At 37.2% G+C, this 27,789-nt stretch overlaps 1 protein-coding gene across 1 annotated transcript in view; it reads left to right on the forward strand.

Annotated features, from left to right (window-relative positions):
* Nucleotides 1–27,789, forward strand: part of LOC124789074 (glutamine-dependent NAD(+) synthetase) — a 196,639-nt gene that overhangs the window by 77,776 nt on the left and 91,074 nt on the right. Inside the window, exons 9-10 of the mRNA XM_047256365.1 lie at nucleotides 12,948–13,063; nucleotides 18,722–18,890. Of these exons, the coding sequence (XP_047112321.1) occupies nucleotides 12,948–13,063; nucleotides 18,722–18,890 (285 nt within the window). The remainder of the gene's footprint in view (nucleotides 1–12,947; nucleotides 13,064–18,721; nucleotides 18,891–27,789) is intronic.

The raw sequence follows: 27,789 nt of genomic DNA on the forward strand, positions 1-27,789 counted from the left end.
TATGAAACATAAGGCGAAGGATGGTGAAAGAGGAGGAACGATTATTGAAGAAACGAAAGTAAGCTGAAATCAAAGAATTAGAAACAAAAAGAGCACATATGAGATCTGTAAAAAAAAATTCTAGAACATTTGTAATTTCACACCTAAGGTGTGTTGGAGCAAAATGCAGTTGGCATCTCTGCAGATGACTGTTTAATGCGTAACTGCTGGAAATTTCATTGTTGTATGTCTCTTAGTTATTATTTAGTGCTGTATTGAGTAGAACGTTGTCACACAGTTTGCGAATTTTGAGATGATAGAAATATAGGAGCAAAGCACCTGCACTAAATTTTGCATGAAACTCTAGAAAACCTTTACAGAGACACACCAAATGATGCAGGAAGCCTATGGTGATGAATGCTTGAGTCATACTCGGTGGTATGAATGGTTCACATGGTTTAAAATGGCTGGACAAAAATTGAAGGTGACTCTCATTCAGGAAGCCTTCCACCATTTACCAACGACGTTCATGTCAGGAACGTCAACGAAATTGTTCATGCCAATCAAAGACTGACTGCCTGAGGGGATGTAGAAGAATGTAACATTTCAGTTGGATCATGTCATGAAATCCTGACACAGCATCTTGGAATGCATCATGTTGCTTCCAAGTTTGTCCCACGGCTCACGAGAGATCAGAATTATATACACCTCGCAATCTGTTAAGAGCTTTTAGGTCACACAATTGAGAAAGAGATGTTCCTTAAGAGAATCATAACTGGTGATGAGACGTAGGTCTATGGATATGTTGTTGAGACCAAGGTTCAATCTTCACAATGGGTCAGGAAAGGTTCTCAATGACAAAAACCTCATCAGCTCAGGTTAAATGTCAAAGCCACACTGATAATTTTCTTTGACTTTGAAGGGTTAGTCCATCATGAATTCCTGTCACAGGGATAAACTGTTAATCGAAGGTACTGTTAGGATGTGTTGGGACTACTGCGAGAAAATGTTAAGAGTGGCCTGAAATCTGGTGAGACAATTCATGGCTCTTGCATCACGATAATGCATCCACACCGTCATCCCTGTTGGTGCATGACTATTGCACAAAAAATGAAATCACTGTGCTGCCTCGTCCTCCATACTCTCTGACCTGATTTGCAACAATAGATGAAATAAAAGAAAATTCACAGACAGCACTTTGCGTGAACCAGCAAGAGGCATCCCAAGACTGCTTCCGGAAGTGAAACTATGTTGGAAGCAGTGTATCAATGGTGGAGGAGAGTATTTTGAAAGAGACCATGCGCCATAAATAAAAGATAAACATAGAAAAATTTTGTGAACAAAGTTCCGGAAATTTTTGTACAGACCTCGTATGTTGTGTCAAGCTTCAAAGATTTTGGCAGAGATAGAAAATTTAAAGAAATGACCTTTTCATCTTTATCATGACAAATTTCTACAGTGTTTTCTCTTGAATCAGCAAGTTACAATGTGTATACATTTGTAAAAACAGAATTAGTAATTTTTTATTTTTTATTGCCTGTAAATTAATGTATAGTATTTAATATTTTAAAAATGTTTCAATTTGTGTCTGTGATTTATACTACTAAAGAAATAACTTGTAATTAATAATGCATATTCTAAAAGTTATCAATATAAAATTTTGAAAAAATGTTTTAGTCTCAAATTTTTTTAAAGGAAAGTAACATGGAACAAAGCTGTCTTGAAAACCTGGAAAGCCCTTAATTTGAAAATGATCAGTGACTGGACCCCCTGAAGATGGATTAAAATTTAAATTATTAGTAATCCAAGGGAGATATTCATATCAGATGTACATTCTACCATGTTCAACATACTGCTAAAATCTTACTTTGGGTCATTCACCATTTTCATGCTACACGGCTTCAGAGTTAAGGGACAATCAGTTGGGACAGTTTTTCAACAATTTTGTAATGGTAATAAATTTTGAACAAATAAAGGTTATTGAGTGACCTTTAACAGTTTGCAGAGAAGTTAGTTGCGTGATAAGTTCTATTGAACTACAGACGATGTTGAGTATTCAAGAATTTACTAATGTATTAACATCCAACAATTTTTGTTATCAAAATTCTGAATTTTTCATGTCATTTTGCTAAATATTATTCTCTGTTATTTTATTTATTTTTGTGTCATTGGAAAGAGCAAGTGTTCTTGTACTTGAAAAGTTTTTAATTTTGTTATGGAGATACTCTGAACCAGGCCTGTTCAGGAGGCAACTATACAATCATGAGCGCTTGCACTCACTTGCTACCTAGGTAGCGTATGACAGGCAGTTGCATGGAAAATTTGATAATAAAATAAGTCTTGTAAACTTGTATAAAAATTTTCTACGTCATAAATTTCTAACAGTTCAGTTTTGCAGCTACTATTACGTTGATGTTCAGACCTGCATAATTGTGTGAACCAAGTTTATCTGCAGTGAAGAGATTCAAATCTACCCACAGCTCATGCACAGGTTGTAACGTAGAAGCTTATCTTCGAGTTAACAGTACACAGAGAATGCTGCCAGAAATTGCTGGTTTAGTGAAAATCAAAATAAGTAGAACTTGTCGACATCAGTGTTTTTTATGTTTAATGTGTGAATAAAATAGTCAAGAAATAAAAATTGTCATTTTAAACTTCATCCGAAAAGACATTCATCATAAGGCTGCATCAATCGTAAGAAATATATTTCATACTTAGCTACCTCATGTCCTTATTGTCATCAGTTAAGACACATAAGTTTCATTGCATTGTCATTTCTGCTAAATGCGAAAGCCATTATTTAGCTACAGCAAAGCATTAAATTTACTTGGAACTAAGTACTAACTAATAAATTGGTTGAGAAAAGTTTCTCATGATGAGCTACCGTGTTCAGATTTCTCTTATGCAAGGTGGTAGGGCAGAGCCAACAACTGGATCCATCCTTAAAAACACTAATGGGGTACCAGTGTGCTACAACACCTTGTAAACATATTTTATTTTTATTACAGGCTATACAACTAAGTTGGCGTTAATCTGCTGATTGTATTTTTGGACTAAAAGTGACTAATTTTGTGACCATAATTACAACACACACACACACACACACACACACACACACACACACACACACACAGGCTACCACTATTGTATAGATCATCGTACAGATGTACTTAAAGTTCTAGACATACCCACACATTGTCACTTCCAGACACATTAACTAGCTAACATGTTGCACCTTTTAGTAGAAAGTGGTAGCCACCAACAATCATCACGCCAACAACCATGCTGCCACCAGAAATTAAAACTCTGTACGCATAAGTCAGTGCACATCCGGAAACGATTGCGTGTTGATCTGACTAGTGCTTGAAGCAAATTTTTACAATTGTCTAGATGAGTGGTATGCTGTTCTCGTTTTAATTATAGTCAATAAATTAGTCACTTTGAATCAAAGGACACAAAGGTTGTTGTTGTGGTAATTTTTGATGATTGCCACCAACAATCAAAGCAATGTGGTTGTTAGTGTGTGTCTGGAAATTATATTAGTGGCTGTATGTACTAGCAGAAGTATGTTTGTAGAAACATTTAAAAATAAGTGTGTAGCAAATTGATTCTTATCAAAGCTGGTCTCACTGTTAATAAATCACTCGATAACGCTTTTTGGTGATGTTTGTGCAAGTCTTGACTTTTACTGGAGTGCTTCTGTTGTATTAATTCATTATTTCTATTACTTTATCGTGTTGGGTATTTATGAAAATATTCAGTATGCTTTTTATACAAAAATATTTAGGCATCCAGGTATTTTTGCATTCAACTTATACAAAGCTGGTCTCACTGTTAATAAATCACTCGATAACGCTTTTTGGTGATGTTTGTGCAAGTCTTGACTTTTACTGGAGTGCTTCTGTTGTATTAATTCATTATTTCTATTACTTTATCGTGTTGGGTATTTATGAAAATATTCAGTATGCTTTTTATACAAAAATATTTAGGCATCCAGGTATTTTTGCATTCAACTTATACAAAATCAGATAAAAGTAATGATTAATGTTAATACAAATTATATTTTACACTGATGAATGGATCTCTATTTTTCTAATGTACAAAATTGTCACAGGATTGATCAATGCAATTTCTTTGGAAATCATTTTTGAAACGTGAGAGTCTTTTTTGTAAGTTGATGCCATGTTGGACAATTTTTGTTTTGTCCTTGGGTCAGTCCGGGATTGCATTGGCAAGTATTGTGTTTGGACTAAAAAAAATGCCAAAATACATTGGCAAAAGTAAAAGAAATTAGTGTTTGTCATTTAAAACTCACATCACGGACCAGAGACTTTTTAAGTTTTGTAAATTATTTTCAGTTCTTGTCACTGAAGCCCTCAAGCAAAAAAGACAAGTAGAGATTGATACTTTTATATAACTTCTTTTACATAACTACTTTTATCTTGCAAAAATATTATGAATTGATAAAATGCAAGTTGGATATTTTTACATTTATTGTCAGTGAATCATTGTGGAGGGCAGTTTATAAATGGTAGCCTATTCTCCTACTTGACTTATTTCTATCCTGGATTTTCATTTTTGTGATAATGTATTGATCATTTTTAGATATAGACAAAAAGTAAACATTAAGTGTAACAATAGTTTGTGAATGTCTGACATAATTATTTTCAACCTCGTTTTTAAATCATGTTGAGGAGTCTCCAAAACATACAAAGAAGCAAGCTTTCCAGTGCAAAATATTTGTACTTTAGAATGAACTAAAAATACAGAAAATAAAAGATGATAAAAATTAGCAGCTCAATCTCACAGTAAAGCACAAATTTGATGCAAAAATTTTTGTGTGTTCACATATTAACAACTTCTAGAGTACTAATAGATAACAGCTGCAGTTTGGTGAAATTGATAACTAGTAACTTCTTAGCACAAATAGGAAAAGGGCATCCGTACTTTATTTTCTCAAAAATTACTACTGTTCCAAATTGGTTGTAAAATTGTTGCACTTGATCTTTCCACAACTTCAACCTCATGTAGCATGAAAATTGTGACTGATTCAGCATTTTAAAAATGTGCAGAACACTAAGGGTAATCCAGATATGTTGCTCACATCACTGATAGTTTATTCACATGAAATTTTGCAGTCTTCTGTTGAATGCCACCCGAGATCTTGGATTTCTTATATATTGAGCTCAAAGATTATTCCAAAAATTGATCCACTTTATGTGAAATGGTGTCATATATGAAATGGTGTCATATACAGCCAGCCACCCTCGTGGTAGTTCTTTCTCCTTGATAATGAGTTCTTGCTGGGAACAGTGAAAGTTCTTAGCTCGCTGAAAACACTAGGAATAAATTATTTGTTTGGGAGTTTCAAAAGGTGAATTGAGAAGTGCACTGTACATAATGGAAATTATTTCTGTAAATTTAAATGAAAGGGTACTTTGTAACCAAATACATTGTGCCATTTTAATTACTGTTAATTAGAAAGTAATGACTGATGGAAGAAAGTGTTTTTCAGGAGAAATAGCAAAAATTTTAGGTGGTGGTGAATTAATTTGAATAACACATTCCCTGTGGTTTTCTTGCTACTTACAGCCATGCAGCTGGTTATAAAGGTAAGTTTTGATTTCGCATGTTGGTACTCCACTGACCATGGTTTTATTAATCAATCGTCATTTTTGTTTTGAAGTTAGTTGTGAATTTGTGCCAGAGTTTATGTAATTTACTTCTTAAACTGTGATTGTGATTATTTCCCAATTCAAATGGATCATTTGACCATGTCACACATATTTTCAAATACTGAATATGCCAATATCGTATTTGTATATAAGTTTTGTAATGGAAACATTACTGTTGCTTGTATAGAGTACAACAGAAAATTTCTTAACCTGATAGTAGTAGACTCAAGAGTGTTTATTCCTTCCAGGGGGCTCACAACTCGTGAGAATGTCCATGGCGATCATGGGGCACCAAGCCATTGCAGTCTTTTCTATGCTTCAGTTTTACTCTCTGACTGTATCTTTTCTCAGGCTTAGAATCTAGGACACATTCCTTGCTGATGGTCTAAATCACGGATAGAACTTTGCCATCTCCCCATGTAGTTCATTTTATTTTAAACCACATATTTCAGTTAAGTCACATCTGGGCTTGACCTCCACCTTTTCAAAGCTTCTTATATGTTTGTGAACTGAGTAGGGAAATTTTCCCGTTCTCAGCATGGTACACAGTCTCTATGGAGGGATGGGGGGTCATCATGTACCCTAATAATTATAGCCTCTGACCATGCAGGGATCATACTGTTGACCCAAGCTGTCGTGTCCTTACATATGGCTATGATTAGGTGTCTGTCCATTTGGGTGTACTAGCACCCTGGGCATTTGCCATCATGCCAGGTGGCCTTTGGTTTAGTTGGATGATGACCTTGTAAGAGATCCCTTGTTTGTAGTAGGCAGCATTGTGGTGGATATTTGGTGTCATGAAATGACCAGAGCTATCAGCCAGTGGCCACTAGGCACCAGCAGCCTCTTCAGACAGGGCACATAGTTCAGTGCCAGTCATCCTGTCAGTAGGGAGTTGCCCTCTTCGGTCTCAACAATGAGCAAACAACAGAACTGTCCATCTTGCAGATGGTTGTTTGCCTCACTTCCTGGTTTTTGCCTGAACAGATGGAGGGCCCTTTCTTTCTATTAAGCCAATGATGTTTGTATAAAATACGGAAAACATATGAACTCTCTTGCTCTAGCAAATTATGAAGTGGTTCCATCTCAGGATGGCAAACACTACCCAGTCCTGGGTGTTATTCTTTTGTAAACAACTTTGTGATGTGCCTGTTACCATGGTACCCCATGAAATCCACAACATAGTACATGATTAATTTTTCGCCAGAAATGAAAACTACAAATGGGCGAAGAACTGCATGACCACTTGATGAGGTGGAGGATCCACTTCTTCATTGTGGACATGGAGACTCACCAGACAATAATATGGGGATTTGCTTCCAAAGAAGATCAAAATCATGTTATCACTGCAGTGCAAATCCATATTTCACACCCCTGATATTGTGCTTTAAATGCCAGTGTTTCGTACATACGCCTTAACAGTGCACATGTGACAACAGTTTGTGGAGGCTGTGGCTGACCACTTGACAAAAATTAACCATGTGCGCTAGCATCTGTCTGTATCAGTTGCAGGAATGACCACCCTCCCTGACTCCTGAAGTGTGCTAACCTACTCAGTGAATGCAAAATACAGGGATTTAAGGTCACATATTGCCTCCAATATTTTGAAGCTCAGATAAAATATCAGCTTTTGCTGCTACTGTGGCTGCGGCATCACTGCTTGGGCAATTCTGCCAGGGGTGCAGAATCACCTCGGTATGGCTCCAGCTACAGATCCTAGCCTCCTGGCGCCAAATGTTGTGTAAACGAGTGGACAGGAGGGGAGAGAGACAGCAGAGTTTGCTGAGATGCGGTGAAGGAAGTTATGCATAAATTGCTCCATCCTCCGGGCCCACTGAAGCTGATCCTACGCGATGCTACAGCTAGTAACGAAGCGGAGGAAGGGAAACTGGTTGGTCATGTCACTGTGACTGCAGTTTTGAAGCTGGGGGTGTGGAGGGAGTAAGGGCCACCTGACGCTGGCTCCTGGACCTGATCCAATGGCCCGGCTATTGACAGCACAGAGCAACATGGTGTCTGTGTAGCAGTGCAGTGGAAACTAGGCCTGATTACCTCTGGTCTGTGTCACCTGTACTACATCAGACTCATGTCATTCTCAGTCTGCTTGATATAATACTGAAAAAATTCACCAAATAAAATTAAACAATGGAAAATCCAGGATGGAATGTAATGATATTATGAAAAAAAAAAAAAAAAGCTACTCACCATAGAGCAGAGATGCTGAGTTGCAGGTAGGTACAACAAAGACTTTCACAACAGAGCTTTCGGCCAGTGAGGCCTTCGTCAAAAAATACACACATGCACGCACGCAAACGCAACTCACACACACAACTGCAGTCTCAGGCAACTGAAACCCCACTGCTACGGTGTGGTTTCAGTTGCTTGAGACTGCAATTGAGTGTGTGTGTGTGTGTGTGTGTGTGTGTGTGTGTGTGTGTGTTTAAGGCTTTACTGGCCGAATGCTCTATGTGTGACCGTCTTTTTGTTGTGCCTATCTGAGACTCAGCATCTCCACTATATGGTGAGTAGCAACTTTCCTTTGCATAATATTGTTACACCAAATAAAATTATATCACAAAATTTATGATGAGGGCCAGTTTCCTCTGGCCCTTAAAAACGAGTCGCTCTGAATCAAGCACAGTAAGAAAGAACACCAAGATTGCTACATCTGCTCCTTGGAAATGTATGTCTCTTCTTCCCATGTATGGACCAAGCTCCATAGTCTTTCAAATGAATAAAAGATAGGTTGAGGACATCTCTTTGTCCTATACTTCCTGTCATGCCTAATTATATAATGGACCTTTCACAGATTGGGAATTGCTTCAGGCTCATGACTCATCACACAATATACCCAGGCTCTAATTAGACTCATAATGAAGTAATCCAACATTTGGCTGGTACTCAAAGACTCAGTTACTTAGCGTCTCCAATAGTATTTGGGTAGAAGGTGTTTCCCCGTCACAGTGGTGAAACAGTACCATCGTCTTAATACTTACGCCAAGCAAAAACCCCACATCCATTGACAACTACTGACCATTTAGCCTCACCAGCATACTCTGCAAACTACCAAAAAGGAAGGTAGCCCAGTGATTATGCTATGTTATCGAATTGTAAAGCCTTTTTCCCCAGTATCTGCGTGATTTCGAAGAGAGGCATTCTGCAGTTGACCATCTGGTTAGGTTGGAATCAACAACTTGATAGGCTTTTCTAAATACCAACACCTCATTGCGGTCTTTTTTTACTTACGTAAGTCATATGACACTCCAGAATCACATTTTACTTGCCCTTCATGACTCGGGCTTTGAAGGATCCCTACTAACTTTTCTTCATAAAGTTTTGTCCCACGAGTTGTTTTAGAATTGGAAAATTACTCATCTCCCCACTGGTCTAAGAGTACAGAATCATGCAGGGCACTTTACTCAGTATTACACTGTTCCTCATCTTCATCAATGAGCTAGTGAGCTCTGTCAGACTGCTGCTTAACCATGCACCGTACGTTGATGACTTGGGCCTCCACTCAGACCCTTTCTCATGACTTCCAGTTGTCTCCTGCAGAAACTCAAGTGATGCATTTCTGTCACCATACCACTGTTCATTCTGACCGAGACCTATAGGTGGATACTCAGTGCTTGGACTTTATTACACAATCCCGACTTTTGGGACTCCTCACTGATAAAAAGCTGATATGAGTGCCCCATGTCTCTACTTCTTTTCCCACACTTCTTGGTGTACAGGTAATGCTACTCTTCTCCATGTAGATCCTAGTCTCGTCTTACCTGAACTATGGATGCCATATTTATGACTCTGCTGCACATTCAGCTTAGAAACCATTGGCTCCAGTCCATCATTATAGAATAAGATTCTCCACATGCACCTTCAGGACTAATCCCATACAGTCTCCTTGCCAAATGGTGGGAGGTGGGAGGGGCTCTTTCCTCTTCATTTCCAATGATACAATTCATGTTCACTTGTTCAGTCACTATCTGATAACTTCCTGATCATCCAGCTTATCAAAACCTTTTTGCATACAAGGGTCATTAATCCCCTGTTACCTGGTTTTTGTGGAATTGCCAGTTGGAATATCCCTTGGAGACCTTCACCTAATCTCCTTAGAATGTGCTCCCCATGCTTTGCCACATAACTGCCCCATCCCCTGCCTTTGCTAGTACCTGGACCACAAATTAGAACTGATCTATTTCAAGGTTCTAAAGTTTGTCACCGCATGAGCTTCCAGTGCTGTTCCACTCAGTTCTACAGGAGTATCAGGGTCCTACTATCATTTACACTGGAGATTCTAAAATCATGGTTAGGACAGAATACACATTGCCTACCAGTCAGGAACAACATTTTTTGCTGAAAATGTTTAGTCTTTTATAGTAGAGTTGATGGCTTATGTTTAGTTCAACAAACCACCTTCAGCCCCTTTTTATTTTGTAATGACTCAATGCGCAATCCGCAGGCTATTGATCAATGTTACTCTTTGACGTTAGTTGTACTGCCTGCTCAGTTATCTTTCTCTGGATCCAAAGTTATGGTCATCCCAGGGAATGAACTGGCCAGTTATTTGGCTAGAGAAGTGGTTACTCACCTATAATTTGTTTTGACTACCCCACGTGCATGTTTTTAGGTGCATATAAGACCTCTCATCATTCAGAGATGGAAAATCTGGTGGGCTATTGTCCCGTGTAATAAATGCCATGCTATAAAGGAGACTCCTGCTATTGGTGCGTGCTCCTCTTCCTGTTGCTCCCAGGAGTAGTCCACCATCCTATGTGGCCTCCGCTTTGATCATACCGGATTAACCAATAGATTTATTTTATATAACAAACCAGCCCTATGTTGTGATTGCAGAGCCTTACAGACAGTAGCTCACATTCTGGTGGAATACCCCCGCCTCCTGGCTCTCCATGCTAGGTTTAGTTTTCTGGATTCTTTGCCTCCTAATATTCACAGACAGTTGAACTGATTCTCCATTTTCTTCATGAAAAGTGGTTTGTGTTCTCAGATATAATGTTCTAAACTACTTTCTGGGTTGGGTGAGGTTGTTTGGTATTGGTGTGTCTCCTGTAGCATTCTAGGTGTGGGGATCCTCAATTGCACCACCTTTGCCAGCTGCTGTGGTCAGTTTTAACTGCTTTTAGACATGGTTAGCCCTTTTTTTTTCTACCCCATTCTGTTGTCTTTTTTAGAGATAGCATTTTGATGCTATACCCCTCTTTGACTGTAATGGTTCAGGGATGGGATGGCTGTGAGGGGATGAGCCCCATCTCATGCAGAGCCCCAGGGGTCACTCACTTGGCCTGACGCACCTGCAACCTAATTATTATTCTCGTCTTATTTTATAATTGTCGGAATGGCTAATGTCTCTTAGGTTTTTAACCTTTTACATTTACTATTACTAATCTCCCAATTAAAAGGCTCACTGTCTTCTCTCTCACTCGTGTTGTCATGTGGTTGAGTGCAGGTGACTTTTCTCTTGTTGTAGATGACCCTGGCAGATCCCTCATTTGCTCTGATATTTGTACTAGCCCATCCGTCCCATATACTTTTACGTCCTTTTAAATTATGTCTCAGCTCTGTCATCAATATTGCTTTCAGGGCCTTGATTTTCCTATTCCTTTATACTTCGCTAATTCAGTCAAATTTTTGTGCAGATGAACTGCCTCTTGACCAAGGGACTGATGGTCAACTTTAGTTCATTAAATTCCAGTCAACCTAGAGTGTTTACTTCTTTTCACTAAACTGCATAAGACTGGTGCAATGCCCTTCAGTCATATTTCATCTGAATGTGTAATTTAACACTGTGTGGATGAAGTAGAAGATATTTATCAGTTAGTAGAACACACTCCTTCAACAAGCACATACAAAATTCCTACACAAATCAAGAGTTCCACATGCAAGAATATAACAGACATTACATATGCATGGACTCTATGTGTATCATTTACAGCAGATTCAACACCTTAAAGGAAGAAATGAAAGAAGACAATTGAAATTTGGTGTCAGCTGATTTCAAATCATCAAATAATCTCATTAATACTTTTTACTGATGAAACCACTTTCACTCGTGATTATACTGGTAACATTCGTAACTCAACCTGGTTGCCTGACAAAAACCCACATGCTTTTTCGGAGAAAAATTTTCGAGAATGCATCTATGTAGAGACCACTATCCATATGTCGATTGATCAGTAGACCCATCCACATGTGTATGAGCAGTAAATCCATGTGTGTTCCACCAGTAGTAAACTGTATGCTTATCCAGATGTTTGCAAAACCACAGTCCATCAGTACACTGCAATGATAATGGGCTCACAGCAGACCAAGTCCACCAGGCAGTTGTCAGTGGCCACATGTAGTTGTACTAGTGAGAGCTGTGGATGGGCTGGTCTTTACAACCAGTCTGGCAAACTGATTAGCCTATGAAGTGGGTCTGAAATACGTAGTGTAGTATGGTAGATTGGACCTGTTGTGTTACTGGTGTGTCTTCCAGAGCTCCATTACCTACATTTTGTTGAAAACTAACTTCCTTAATTATTGGAAGAGGTTCCTATGGCTACAAGCAGGGTACATTCTTCCAACATGAAGAGACCACTGCACGTTCTAGTGACACACAATCTAAACCTAAGATCTCCCAGAATATGGATCAATAGAAATGCTTACATTTCTTGGCTGCCCAGGTCATGTGACCTTACTATCAAGTATTTTTGCCTGTAGTGATTGTTGAAAGGTAAAGTCTGCAAAGTAAAAATTAACACATGAAATGAATTGATTGTTCAGATTATGAATAGTGCTGCGCTCATAAAAGAATAAAAAGACAACCTCAGAAGAGCTACAAAACTTGGAGCTGGAATTTATGAATATCAATTTTGAACTTAATCACTCACCTGTGCTACACATTCTATGACTATTTTGTTTGGTTCATACTGTATTTCTGTAACAAATAAAAATTGGACACATTACATGGAATGTTTTATTCAAAATGGTCTGCATTACCCTCTCCTAAAATGTTAACGGTTCCTCCTGAAACAGCCTGGACATTGTAATCAAAGAATGCCTGTTTGACATTAGGGGAAATATGTGGGGAAAAATTTTAGCAGAAAAATTAACACAGAACATCAAAACCTGAGATGTTTAAATATAGGGGCATTGTGGAATGATAAGAAGGTGAAAGGAGAAACAAGTGTAGATTATTGTTTCTAGCTTATTTTCCTTAAGAAATTTTTCATATAGATTTACCTTTATATATTGTTGTATTTCTGATTTTTTAAATTCTAATTTTTTCTCATTTAGGAGGTCCGGCCAGGGTGGCTTCTTCCTGCCTCTTAGTGGCGGTGTTGATTCTTCCAGCTGTGCCTGCATTGTTTACTCAATGTGTACACAGGTAGTTTCGGCTGTACAAAAAGGAGGCAAGTCTCAGATATACTAAGTTACAGTTACCTGTAAAAAAAAAAATTTTTTTTTGATGCACTAATGGGATGGTAGATACCAGTTGTAATTGTGTATCAGTAAATATGTAGTGTTTACCCAGAGAAAAATCTAGAAAAACGGAAGGGAACTACTTTTTGCTGTTGGTAGCACAGTGTTTTTTCTGCTGCCCAAGAGGCATTCTGTAACGCAGAGAGATATTGGTTGTTGGTACTAATACCCCCCCCCCCCCCCCCCCCCCCCTCTCTCAAAGGAAGGAAGTCAAAAGTGTGTTTTTCATTCCAAAACCAATCAGGTTTGTTCATTCGTAGTGTTCTGTAGATTCCATAACGGAGGATAATTTTCTGGAATGTGGAACAAGTCAAGATATACATCAACAAGAGATAATGATGTCATAAAAACTTCATGTATATTCTTTTTCAACAATTTTTTCTTTTAATATTTGAAATCAGATCAGCATTCACTCTGCTACAGAGTGAAAATTCATTCTGGAAACAGTCCCCTAGGCTGTGGTCAAGCCATTTCTCCACTGTACCCTTTTTTTTACAGAAGTGCTTATCTCACAATTTATGTAAGAAAACTTTCACAAAGTTTGGAAGATAAGAGAGAGGATCTGACAAATGAAGTAGTGAAAGTGGGTCACGAGTCATGTTTGGATAGGCCAGTTAGTGGAGCACTTGTCTGTGAAAGGACACGTAGTTTCCATCTGCCAGGAAGTTTTGGCATTGTTGTTGTGTATATACAGTGTCATTGATATTCAGCCACTATGCCACTTGGAGTGCCAAATTAGTGATGCTAAGATGGTATAGGTAGTTTAAAAATGTCTTTAGCAGAGCATCTCTTATGCAGATGCATTGTTGCCTCAAAAACAGAACTGTAAATTCAGCTTCATGTTTTGTGAAAATTGTAGCACTAAAGGTTATTGACTTATGATATTGATCAGTTTCATGTTATTCTTCAGTCAAAACACTGGATTCATTCAGCTCTCCATGCCAATCTGTCCTGTGCAGGTATCTTAGTCTTCATATAACTGCTGGAACCTGCTCAGTTAGTATGTGTGTTATTTTTAGGCTGCTTAAATGTATTTCAAAATATTCTCTCACAAAAATTTGGTTGTTTGTGTATGTAAAATGTTGTGAATACCTCTCTTGCCACTTACAGCACTGAGTATTAATCACCTGAATATCGTCCGGCCCCTGGTAGCTGAGTGGTCAGTGCGACGGAATGTCATACCTAACAGCCCGGGTTCGATTCCCGGCTGGGTCAGAGATTTTCTCCACTCAGAGATTGGGTGTTGTGTTGTCCTTATCATCATCATTTCATCCCCATCGACACCCAAGTTGCCAAAGTGGCGTCAACTCAAAAGATTTGCACCAGGCGAACAGTCTACCTGACGGGAGGCCCTAGCCACATGGCATTTCCATTTTTTTTACCTGAACATCAGTTGATGCAGCATATCATCAGAGTTTGGCAAAAATGTGAAGTTTCCCTTACTTTCATTCTGTTTTTCATACTATTACAATTTTGGAATCTTGATATGTGAATTTAATTGTATTTTAAAAATGTAGTGGTCTACAGTTCTAATATATTGTACAGCATTTTCCCATAAATTATGCTGGAAATGTTGGGTAATAAGGAAGTAGTAAATGAGTGTGTCTGTTGACTTACGTTTATTTCTCATTCAGTTGTAAAAGAAGTGTGTTGTATGTGCAGTGCCTACTCAGTCTGAATGTAGTTATTGTTTGTCACCAGCACTAGGAGATTGGTTTGATACAATTCTTCATTCCTGTCAGTCGCCATGCAATACTTTCTAGTCCTTGTATGTCCCTCTTGGGTCTTTGTTCTTCTTCCAGGATAGCAAATGCCATACACTTCATAGAGTGTCTCTTGTCCAAGTTTACCATTTAGCCATCCAACACGTCCACATGCTATGCTTACTATCACCTTAATTTTATTTTTGTTTCATTGCATATTAATGTTGTCAGATAGTACAGGTTCCTTGACTGTAAAGTAGCATGTCTTCTATTTTAGCGACCACTGCCGCGTCACACGCAAACTGTATCATGATGACCTTTTATTGATGACAAACAACTTCCACAATGAGATAGTCCTGTACTCAGCCTCATTCAGAATGGTTACTCTGATAAGCAGATTTGTCATACCTTGGAGTGTGGACAGTCACCAGAAACACATGAAGATGCATGTGAAACAGTTGCTTTCCTCCCTTGTGCTGGGAGTCTCTCTTCCAAAATTTGGAGGATTTAAAAAAAAATTGATATCAAGACTTTGTTCTGTCCACCAGCCAGAACTGGAACACTTCTTATCACTGTTAAGGATAATTTGGGGCCAAGGAAGACCAGGTGTATAAGATTCTCTGTTGCTGTAGCAAAGCTTATATAGGCCAAACAATTTGTACAGTCCATGATAGGCATACAGATAATGATCACCACATCAGACGCCAATAACCATAAAAATCCACCTTGGTCGAGCATGGTTTGCAGAAGGCTGTTGGGGAAACATGAGAAGATGTAGGTAGTTGCTGCCACATCTGTATATTGGGACAGTGCCCTTAAGAAGGTGTTAGGGATTAAACTATTAGTTAACACATTATCTTATTGATTGGGTTTCCTTGAAGCAAGACATGGAGCTCTGTTTTAACATGTATTGTCTCTTGGCTACTATAACACGGTCGGCAGTGGATTTAGTGGTAATTGTACTGATTGCAATATATCCCTCCACCAGTTGTGCTATACTTGCACTTTGTTATGGGGAATAGTGGATGGTTTCTAGTACAGTAGGGTTCTGTGGCATTGGAGGAATTACCAGCTGTGACACCTCAGCAGTTCCTCTCCAGTTCCTCTCAGCATCTGAAGATGGCAGTGAAAATGCTGAAACATATCAGTTTAATTGGAGGATCCAGTTGCAAACCTGACAAACATACCATATGCAGGTAAAGCCTAAGTAGGTTCATCAGGATATAATGATGATTATAGTTGTATTCTTTTGCTTGAAACAAAATATAGACTATTTTACAAACCTTAACACAATATTGGCTGTTATTTTTGGGGAGAAAAGAAGGCTTTTTGAAAAGCTGACCCACTTCAGAAGTGTAAAGCTAGTTCTTTCATTGTTAACAGTTACATTTAATTTGTAAGTACAGATTTCAGTATAACAAAATTCCGTTTATCAAGAATTTCTTTTCTTGTCTTGACATCTGCTTGAGAAAAAGGGGAAACCTGAATTTTAAGTTTTGTTTGGTGCAATGAATATGTTAAGTCTTTGTGCATTATTGTATTTTGGTTTCTGAACCACCTCCTTCTCTATTTGTCGTATTTTCCATGCAAACCTCTTTCTGTTATGTGTCTGTTTGCCTCATCCTCTCTTCCCTATATTCCTTGCAGTAGTCTAACAGTTTTTTTTTATGTATCTCTTTAGTTTGTATGTCTTCTCTATTCTCATTGGTGTCTCATCATTTTAAATTCAAATTTCTGTCTTCCTTGGATATCATGTTCTACTTTTGTAGTAAATATATCCCAAATTTCCTGCTTTTACTTTGATTTGAAGTTTTTTCGCTGTATTACTAACACTTCTGTATGTACAGAACAGAACTGAAAATATTACTTTCTGTTTCATCATACCTCCATCCAGTTTGCTATGTATCAGTGAGTGTAGTAGATTGTCCAACTTCTAATCATAATCTATTCTAATGAAATTATTATTGTAATGGTAACAGAATAGAACACTAAAAATTATTGCTGTGTAGATGTTAGTATTGTGCCAAGCTTGTGTTCAGTCATATAAACTGAATTTAAGGGTAACAGTGGCTAATACTCCGCATCTGTATCTAAATTACCGTCAAAGACAGCACCATTTAGATATTGATGTAATAGCTACCGTCACTTGTTCACTTTGTATATGTCTGTTTCTCGATTTTCAAAGAGACTGGAAGATGATTAATTTAATGACATACTTCCCATGGTTTTGAATCTTAATTTATGCATAAACAGTAATGCTGTAGTGTGATGTTACATTGACAATTAAGCAACCCTAGGTAGAAAGTTCAAAGAAGTAATGGAAAATGTGCAGAGAATATGCAAGTTTATCCCAAAAGATTTGAGACAGATTGTTTTGGAATTGTGGTTGTGTATCACATTGTCAGTCTGCTGGAAATAATTTCTTGAATTCATCATTAATAGTATATGTTGATTTCTGCAATTGCTCTTAGTTTGCGTTATTATAATGTGTAATATTTTATTAGTCTGATGTTTATTTCCTCTTGTCTCCCTTCTGTGCCATGAGCTTGTGCTTTCTGGGTAGGAGAATTATTAGATTACTCCCCTTCATTATGGCATATCAGAACATGGTGTGAATGAATGAATCTGACTTGTTTGACAATGTTGAAATCATATCACAATCAAGTTGTGCTGTAAAATAGCCTTTATCAAGGAGTTCTTCAACAGTGGTTGCTAATATTGAATGGTACTGGAAGACTTGGTAGGAAGACAAGCATCTTACAGGCAGATTACAAATAAGTTGAGCATCAAGTAATGTACTTGGCGTCAGGAGATATGGTCGGTTTTCAATGATAGGACATGAACAGTCACTTAAAGCAAAAAAGGCTAGTAAATATGAGCCCTAAAGTGCACACCGTAAGAGTGAACATTTGTTCATCTTCACTAATGTGAAACACATCTTTGCTACTAAACAAGTTCTCATAGCTCTTAAGGTATGCAGTTTAGAGTCCATGTTTAACAGACTTTAGCATCAAATGATCGTTCCTGTCATATCCCTGAATGGTGACCATTCCTCTCGGGGACACACTGTGTAGTGAGAGGTTACCTTACTTTCCATTGTCTGATAACATTATTATTATTATTATTATTATACTATTTAACCGAATCATTATTTTCGTTGCAAATTCTAATTGTAGGCTTGTGGTTTGAAATCAGTAATGGTTGCAACAGTGTTTGCAGAAGCCAAGTGGATTAAAATTAATTTATGTAATTGAGATGATAGATTTCAAACATTCATAACCATTGTTTTCACAATGGAACCCTAAGTAGATTGGTTTTAAAACTGAATCTCTCAGTGACAGTGACGTTAAATATGAAAGTTACGTCAACTTGAATGAGATTTACAGAAAATTAATTAAATATGTTCTTGACTAACAAAACAACCTTGCATGTGCTCAGCATAATTTACAAATATCATACTGAATGTGAATTAAATGACCAAATACGAATATAATTCAAATTTCTCCTCACTTGAGAAGCTGTTATATTTGAATTTTCTGCTTCTTTCAATTAATTCATTTGTTATTTACGTTGCTCCAATATTGAAAAATAGGCAGAGGACTCTATATTTCAATTAATCAACCTGGAGAAGCAGTTTCTGTCTCCGTATCTAGATATTAAAAAGATTCAATAATTTTGGAAAACACAACTTGACACAAAACAGTAGTATCTACTTTATATGGCTATTTTTCATAAATGTTGTTTTTGCATTGACAGAAGTGCAATGTCCTGTACTAATTAACATGTTTATATTTGAAGGGTACATATGTTTTAATTCCTTCTTCACAGCTATTTGAGCTCTTATTCTTTAATTATTAATTATTGTAAGCTGTTTGGCATCTTTAGATCCACAGGTGCTTGCCGATGTTCGCAAAATCGTTTGTGATCCAGAATACACTCCATCTGATCCTAAAGAGCTCTGTAACAGGTTACTTGTGACATGCTACATGGGAAGTGAAAATTCTTCTTCACAAACAAAAAGTCGTGCCAATACACTCGCTCAGCAGATTGGCAGGTGAGTCACTAAAAGGTATCAGTTCTAATGACACTCACGAAAACAGGCTTTTTTTTAACCTATTTGTGGAGTTTTGTATTTAATATTGACTGTAAGGACAGTTGGGAACTATCTGTGATTTTGGTTTTGTTAGATTAATGTATGGTTTGGCCACAGTAGCATGCGTTTCAGTGTATGTGTGTACTTTCTGCTAGAAAAACACCCAGAACTCGAAAGCTAATGAACACTGCTTTCTGTCACACGTGTGTATGCACCTCGCATCAGTCTACTGTAGATTAATGGTACCTTTCCCTTATTTTACTGATTGTGTAGTAGTGTAAGACTGTAACTACTGAAGCTTTAGAGGTCAGTCAGTGAACATCAGTTTTGTGTGTGTAGGACTGAATGATGTTATAAAATAATCACTGATTGGGTAAAACAGTTGTAGTGGCCATGGTTGCAGTGGCTACAGTGGAGAAACAGATTCTCTTTTAATAGATACTGAGGAAGGTCACTGCAATCATGCCCAAAAGATTGGTTTTATCCAGCTTGTGACCGTTATTTTGTAAAATAATGGGAACTTTACTTTAAATGTTTGTTTACACAACATTTTAAAGTAGTTATATTATGTATGTTTTATAAATGTCAGTAATTTGAGACACCATGTTGTCATAAAATCTTTTGGTTTAAATGATTCGATTTGATTTATTTCATGTTCCATAGGTCCAACTGTGTTGGGTTCACAAGGACGTGGAACGAGTCAGTTTTTACAAATACAATATGATAATCTTATAGCATATGCAGACATTTGAGTACATAACTATATAAAAATTTATTCAGTGAAATCTTTGAGCAGCAATACAGTAAAAAGAAAATACATTAAAGCACTAAAGAAAACAGATACAGAGCACCCACAGATACAGAGCTCAAGTTAAATAACATTCTTAGTGGCATTATGTCAACATGTATTATATAATATTAAAATTTTACAATTTATTTAGTTAAAAATTCATATAGACTGTAAAAAGCTTTTTCTAGCAGAAATATTTGTAATGCTTTCTTAAACTTACTCTTGTTATGAATCTCTGTCTTTATTTCAGAAGGAAGAGCATTGAAGAGTTTTGTTCCAGTATAGTGGACTCCCTTTTGCGCGAAGCTCAAATTTCTATGCTCGATGTGTATGTCATTCTTCCTCTGTGTCTTATGCTCATGATAGTTACTGTTTGGTTGAAATACAAACAAAACACATCAGAGAAAAATATATTGGCATGTTTTTGCATATATTTTAAGTTTTCGAAAGCTGTTTGTACACGAGTCTCTTGGGCGCAATCCACATATAATTCTTAAAGCTCGCTTCTGTGCATTGAACACTTTCCTTGCTAATGGTTGGTTGCCCCAAAATATAATGCCGTATTCCATGAGTGAGTGAAATAGCCATAGTATTCCACTTTTTCAGTGTTAGGTTCAACACATGTAGTGACAACCCGTAAAGCATATGTAGCAGAGCTGAGCCTCTTACAGAGATCTAAAATATGTGAAGACCAGTTCATTTTCTTGTCAATGTGCACTCCAAGAAATTTTGTTGTTTCCATTCTTTCTATTGGCTGATTACCATAGGTCACACTTATCTCTCTCTCTCTGTCTATCTCTCTCTCTCTCTCTCTCTCTCTCTCTCTCTCTCTCTCTCTCTCTCTCTCTCTCTCTTTCTGTTTTTGTACAGAACTGAATAAAGCTGGTCTTACTGGAATTTAATGAGACCATTCAGCTTGAACCAATTAACCACATATGAGAGTATGTGATTAATGAGTTCCTCAAGATTACTATCTTTTCTACTGCTCATAAAAATTGTGGTATCAGCAGCAAATAATGTAAATTTACACGGGAGGCTTGTACATGATGGTAGATCATTTATAAAAACCAGGAATAACAGTGGCCAAAGAATTGAGGCCTGAGGCACTCCACATGTAATGGAACTCCATTCAGAATGTGAGGAAACATCACATACTCCACCCGAGCTATTCAAGACAACTTTTTGTTTTCTGTCTTGGAGGTACGACTGTAGCCAATTGCCTGCAACACCACTTATTCCTACTGATTTTGCTTTTTGCAAGAGAATCTGGTGATCAACACATTCAAACACTTTGGATAAATCACAGAAGACACCAAGTGCTAGCATTTTTTCATTAAGGGTTTCTAGGACTTCATTTGCAAGTGCATAGACTGCATCTTCTGTTGAATGGCCCTTTTGAAACCAAAATTGGCTCTTGCTGAGAACTCCATTCTTCATGAGATGATCAGTAATTCTTACATGTACTAGCTTTTCTAGAATTTTCAAGAAAGCTGTCAGCAAAGAGAGAAGTCGATAGTTAGTTAGTTCAGCTTTAGCGCCCATTTTGTGCAGGGGCTTCACAGTGACATACTTAAGTCTACTGGGAACAACATCTTCCTGAAGGGAAGCATTAAAAATATAACAGAGAATGTCCCTTACCCACACACAAGAATATTTCAGTAAATTAGTAGATACATTATCCACCCCTGCAGAGTTCTTACTTCTTAGGGACATGATGATTTTTTAAATTTTTTCTACAGTGACAGGATTAAGGTACATTTCTGAAATTGTGTTTGAATATACTGCTTCTGCTTGACAAAGAGTTATAGCTTCATCAACATTGGGCTTGCAACCAATCTGTCGAGTTACTGATAGGAAGTGTTTATTAAAAATCTTAGCCACAGTTTTGGGGTTATCTACTAGGGTACCTTCATATTTGATTTTTATTTACATCTTCTTTGCTTGTTGTATCTCTTCCTGTTTCTTTTTTTACAATGCTCCAAATTGTTTTTATTTTATTATTAGAATTATCTATTTTCTTCTCGTAATAAAGGGCTTTTGATTTCCTTCTTTAAAATTTTACCGTATAACCTATAGTGTTCCCATTTTTCTACATCTTTACATAATGTTATTGCAACGTAAGTTTCCCTTTTGGTTTTCGATGACTATTTTATACCTTTTGTAATCCAAGGCTTACTTACAGAATTGGAAGCACTGTTTCTGACCTATTTCTTGGGAAATATTTCTTCAAGAGCACAGAATTCATTTATAAAACAGTTAAATTTATTTTCAACATTATCATGGCTATATACTAAAGACCAATCCATTTGCTGCAACCTATGGTTGAAAGTTTCTTTTGCCTCTTCATTCATTACTTTTATGAATTTCCATTGAGGAAATTCTGTTTTGAACAGATTAACATCATTAAGAGTGAGAATTTGTCTATCATGATCTGATAGCCCACTTGTAACCTGCCTGACAGTATAATTCTGATGTCTACTTGCATATAAAAAATGCTATCAATCATAGTTTGGGACTCGGATGTAATTCTTGTTGGGAAGTTTATTACTGATATCAGATTATGTAAGGTCATCACAATCTCAAAGTCAATTTTATTCTTATTTTCTGTTTTAAAGTTTATATTGAAATCACCCAAAACTACAATATCCTTTGCTTTTGGAAGTAATCCTGACAGAAGGAGTTCCATTAAATCTAGAAAAGTCTTTGTCACCTGAAGGAGCCCTGTAGACAGCCAACACTATTATTGTGTAGAATTTAGTTATTATTTCTGTTGCACATGCCTCAAATTGTGTTGCACATGCCTCAAATTGTTGTTCCACACAATATTTCTTAATATCTATAGCTTTGTATGCTACACTATCCTTAACATAAATTGCTACTCCACCTTTGTCCTTATTTTCCCTACAGTAGTATGTTACTAAACTATAACTTACTATAGATGGCAAGGTACATTTATCAGTAACATGGTGCTCAGTTAAGTACACCTTTTCATTAACATTAATAAGAAGTTTGATCTGCTTTGTTTAAGAGGCCCCTTATATTTTGATGAAAGAAAGAGATGTGTTCCTCTTGCTTTTTCATTCTATTAGTGCTGTTACCTGACTGAGAATCCATTGGAGTCTGTCTTGAGACAGGAGAGAGGAAACACTTCACACTACCTACTGTTGTCCCTTCTTTTTCTTCAGGCCCAAACATAAAAAATCGTTGAGATGAGGAGGCGGCTCAGCATTTCTTCTGGCAGGCCAACTATCCGGCTACAAATTTTCCACATAAAAATTATTCTGTCTGGTATACCAAACTGTGTTAGTCCTGCTTCCTTCAGGTCTTCTTTCACTCCACTGATTCATTTTATTATTTCATTTTTAACTTCACAACATTTTTCAAAGAATTCAATGACCCATCTATTGAGTTGGTGCATAAGTTTGTAGCATTTTTCCATAAATTTAATAAACACAATAGATACACATAAGAGACTTTAATCATCAATAATACATTCTCCTTCACTATTTACAATGGTCTGCCAATGCTTTTCAATTCCATAACTGTAGAAATCATGTGGTTTTGAGGCAAAGAATTCATTGAGCCATGTTCAGAGTGCATTTTCATCTGGAAATGAAGTTCCTTGAAAGTTGTTCAGTAGAGAATGGAAAATGTGAAAATCTGAGGGGATCGGGTGAATAAGATAGGTGCGAAATGAAGTCCCAACCCAACTCCTGCATAGAGTTCTTTGTCAGTACAGCAGAATGTGGGCAGATGTTATCATGGAGTATCATCACTTCACACAGCCTTACTACACTGTTGCTGTTCCCCCAGATGCATAACATTATCTTTTGTGCATGGGTGCAGGTCTTTGTACAGAGAGTTCCTGCTTTGTTTGGACTTAACTATTCCTTTCTTTTTCTTATGTTAGCATAAAAACCCCATATCACTGGTAATGATACAGGGTAGGAATGGTATGAGCAAACGGAGATACATATATGGCCACCCACTGATTTGTGTGATTTTTGTTTAAGCGTATGGTACCATAAACCTCATTAGTGAACCTTCCCCATTGCTTGCAAGTGAACCTTCCCCATTGCTTGCAGATATCACACAATGGTGGGATGATTACAGTTCCTTAAATTCCAGTTCTTGAGTACACTAATGTGGATCATTGTGGATTAATGTGTTTAAGCAATCTTATCGAACCCTGAACATGGAGAGTCACTAATGTCAAAATGACCCTCCTTTAAATGAGAGAACCATTTTCTTGTCATGTTCCGTCCAGTGGCATTATCTCCATACATCACGCAAATGTTTCTGGCTACCTCCATTGCTGTCACCCCTCTATTGAGCTCAAACAGAAGAATATGTGAAATGTTCCAATTCTCCACTTGGCATTCTATTTTCTAGTGTTCACAGCTCCATTCACTACCTCCAAATGACAAAAGGACAATATGTAAATTAAAATAGCAACAGTTAACTATAAATAAAAAATAACAGTGTATAAATAAACCCATAGCAAACGGAACCAACATACAAAACGCAAACGCCAAAGACTTATGCACCAATGTAATAATATAAAAGTTCACATACTCTTCATTTTCTTTATTTATTAGTAGTTTGTATGTTCCATCTTCAGTATGACTTGAACCTAAAAGTTTCCCAATAAGCTCAGTTCCTTTTAAGTTTTAATACATCCATATTTTGATAGACTCCTCAGTTATGCTGTTTCAGAAGCTTTAAGCCAGCATTAAAATACTAATCTTGTTCTAAAATCTATTTCAGGCTGTCCTCAGTGACAGCTGATTTGATTAGCTTCTTCAGTCGGGTGTGGCACCATTGGTCTTTGTATTGCTTGTCAACATCTGTCCCCCACATAAACATTCTGTCTTCATCACTTTGGTTATCTGTGAAGGGCACTTTTTATCACAATAACAATGTAAGTGACTAATTATGAGAGAGACAGAGACAAAAAGAAAATACATAATTTGTTGGATGGTGTTTTAATGTGAAACTTGGTAGAGGATAGTATGGAGGAAGGCTGTTCTGTAGATGAATATCGCTCATTATAGTTGCTCGATAAAATATTATTGCAATGGTCAACACAATAACAGTGAACAGTTTCTTCTTGTGTAATATTAGTTCTTAGAGTGAGCAATTACGTATATGTTGCACTTATTTAGACTATTGGCTTTGAATCATGTATTTCTAATCAGTCATTCAGCAGAATTGAAGATGCAGTCAGCAATAGTTCGTGCAGGAAAAGCATGTTAATGAGTTTCTTGATATTTTGAATGCATAACTTCCAGCGTATTTCATAAAAAAGGAGAAAGTTAATGACAGATTGCGAATCGTTGTTAGCACATGCTTGTAATGGATCTATGGGATGGATGCTACCCTCAAAGAGAATGTAGATTTTTAAGGGGAAGAAAGTGTCTCTTTATAGTTAGTGAATCAACATGGAGAAATACTTTGATATATGCAATTGTAGTAATATTATTGTAGTTTCTCCTTTGATTGCCTCTACATGGCTACTCTGCAAATCACATTTAAGTGCCTGGCAGAGGGTTCATTGAACCACCTTTACAATTCTCTATTACTCCAATCTCATATAGCGTGCGGAAAAAATGAACACCTGTATCTTTCCATGCGGACTCTGATTTCCCTTATTTTATTATAGCAATCATTTCTCCCTATGTCGGCTGGCATCAACCAAATATTTTTGTATTTTGAGGTAAAAGTGGGTGATTGAAATTTGGTGAGAAGATTCCATCGCAGTGAAAAATGCCTTTGTTTTAATGATGTCCACCCCAAATCCTGTATCATTTCAGTGACACACTCTCTCCTATTTCGCGATAATACAAAACATGCTGCCCTTTGAACTTTTGTGACATACTTCATCAGTCCTATGTGGTAATAATCCCACTTTGTGCAGCACTGTTCTAAAAGGATGGACAAGTGTAGTATAGGGAGTCTCATTAGTAGATCTGTTACATTTTCTAAGTGTCCTGCCAATAAAATGCAGTCTTTGGTTAGCCTTCCATACGACATTTTCTGTGTGTTCCTTCCAATTTAAGTTGTTTCTAATTGTAATTCCTCGGTATTTAGTTGAATTTCCAGCCTTTAAATTTGACTTATTTATCGTGTAACCAAAATTTTTAAGAGATTCCTTTTAGTACTCATGTGGATGACCTCACACTTTTTGTTATTTAGGGTCAGTTGCCAGTTTTTGCACAATACAGTTGTTGTTGTTGTTGTTGTCTTCAGTCCTGAGACTGGTTTGATGCAGCTCTCCATGCTACTCTATCCTGTGCAAGCTTCTTCATCTCCCAGTACGTACTGCAACCTACATCCTTCTGAATCTGCTTGGTGTATTCATCTCTTGGTCTCCCTCTACGATTTTTACCCTCCACACTGCCCTCCAATACTAAATTGGTGATCCCTTGATGCCTCAGAACATGTCCTACAAACCCATCCCTTCTTCTAGTCAAGTTGTGCCACACTACAAGTATATTTTCTAATACAGGTATATTTTCTAAATCGTTTTGAAATTTGTTTCGAACTTCTGATGACTTTACTAATCGATAAACGACAGCGTCATCTGCAAACAACCTAAGATAGCTGCTCAGATTGTCTCCCAAGTCATTTATATAGATAAGGAACAGCAAAGAGCCTATAACACTGCCTTGCAGAATGCCAGAAATCACTTCTGTTTTACTCAGTGACTTTGTCAATTAATACAAACTGTGACCCCTCTGACAGGAAATCATGAATCCAGTCACATAGCTGAGACAATAGTCCATATGCATACAATTTCACTACAACCTGCTTGTGTGGTACAGTGTCAAAAGCCTTCTGGAAATCCAGAAATCCAGAAATATGGAATCAGTTTGAAATCCCTTGTCAGTAGGAATCAACACTTCGTGTGAGTATAGGGCTGCTAGTGTTTCACAACAACGATGTTTTATAAAGCCATGTTGACTGTGTGTGTCAATAGACCGTTTTCTTCAAGGTAATTTATAATATTTGAACACAATATATGCTCCAAAATCCTACTACATATCAACATTAATGGATTACTTGTACTATATTTCTTGAATATTGGTGTGACCTCTGCAACTTTCCAGTTTTTGGGCACGGCTCTTTCATAAAGTGAACAGTTGTATATGTTAAGTTTGGAGCTACTGTATCAACATACTCTGAAAGGAAACTAACTGGTATACAATCTGGACCAGAGACTTCTTTTGTTAAGTGATTTAATTTGCTTCACTACTCCGAGGATATCACTTCTACGTTTCTCATGTTGGCAGCTGTTCTTGATTCGAATTCTGGAATATTTACTTCATTTTCTTTTGTGAAGGAATTTTGGAAGGCTTTGTTTAGTAACGCTGCTTTGGTGGCACTGTCTTGGATAGTATCTCCATCAGTATTCTACAGAGAAGGCATTAATGAAAATAATATATGCAAATTTATAATTTGATTGACCCATGTCTACATCAAGATTTATCAGAAACAGGTAGTATAGGTTTGATTTCATGGAGCATCTTCTTCCTTACAAATAACATGTTTGAAATTGTTCACAAATATAGTAACAAAGCTCCAAATTTATATTGAGGATGTGTCTAATTTATAACTTTTAAATGACTGTCATGACATTTTGAATATCTTTTACCTTTGCATTATGATGTCCAGATTCAAGACATCTGTACAGATGGTTAATGATGTCCTTTTTTTATAAACTTGAAACTACTTATGTTACATTCAAGCAATGACAGAAACAAGTGGTTTGTTAAAGTTTTAGTCCATTACACAGTTTTCATCTGTTACAAAGTTCCAATGCAGTAAATTCTCCATTCTCTAAAGAATACCGAGCGAGGTGGCGCAGTGGTTAGACACTGGACTCGCATTCGGGAGGACGACGGTTCAATCCCGCGTCCGGCCATCCTGATTTAGGTTTTCCGTGCTTTCCCTAAATCACTCCAGGCAAATGCCGGGATGGTTCCTCTGAAAGGGCACGGCCAACTTCCTTCCCCATCCTTCTCTAATCCGATGAGACCGATGACCTCGCTGTCTGGTCTCCTTCCCCAA

The sequence above is a fragment of the Schistocerca piceifrons genome, chromosome 3 (assembly GCF_021461385.2).
Source record: "Schistocerca piceifrons isolate TAMUIC-IGC-003096 chromosome 3, iqSchPice1.1, whole genome shotgun sequence".
Taxonomy (NCBI): domain Eukaryota; kingdom Metazoa; phylum Arthropoda; class Insecta; order Orthoptera; family Acrididae; genus Schistocerca; species Schistocerca piceifrons.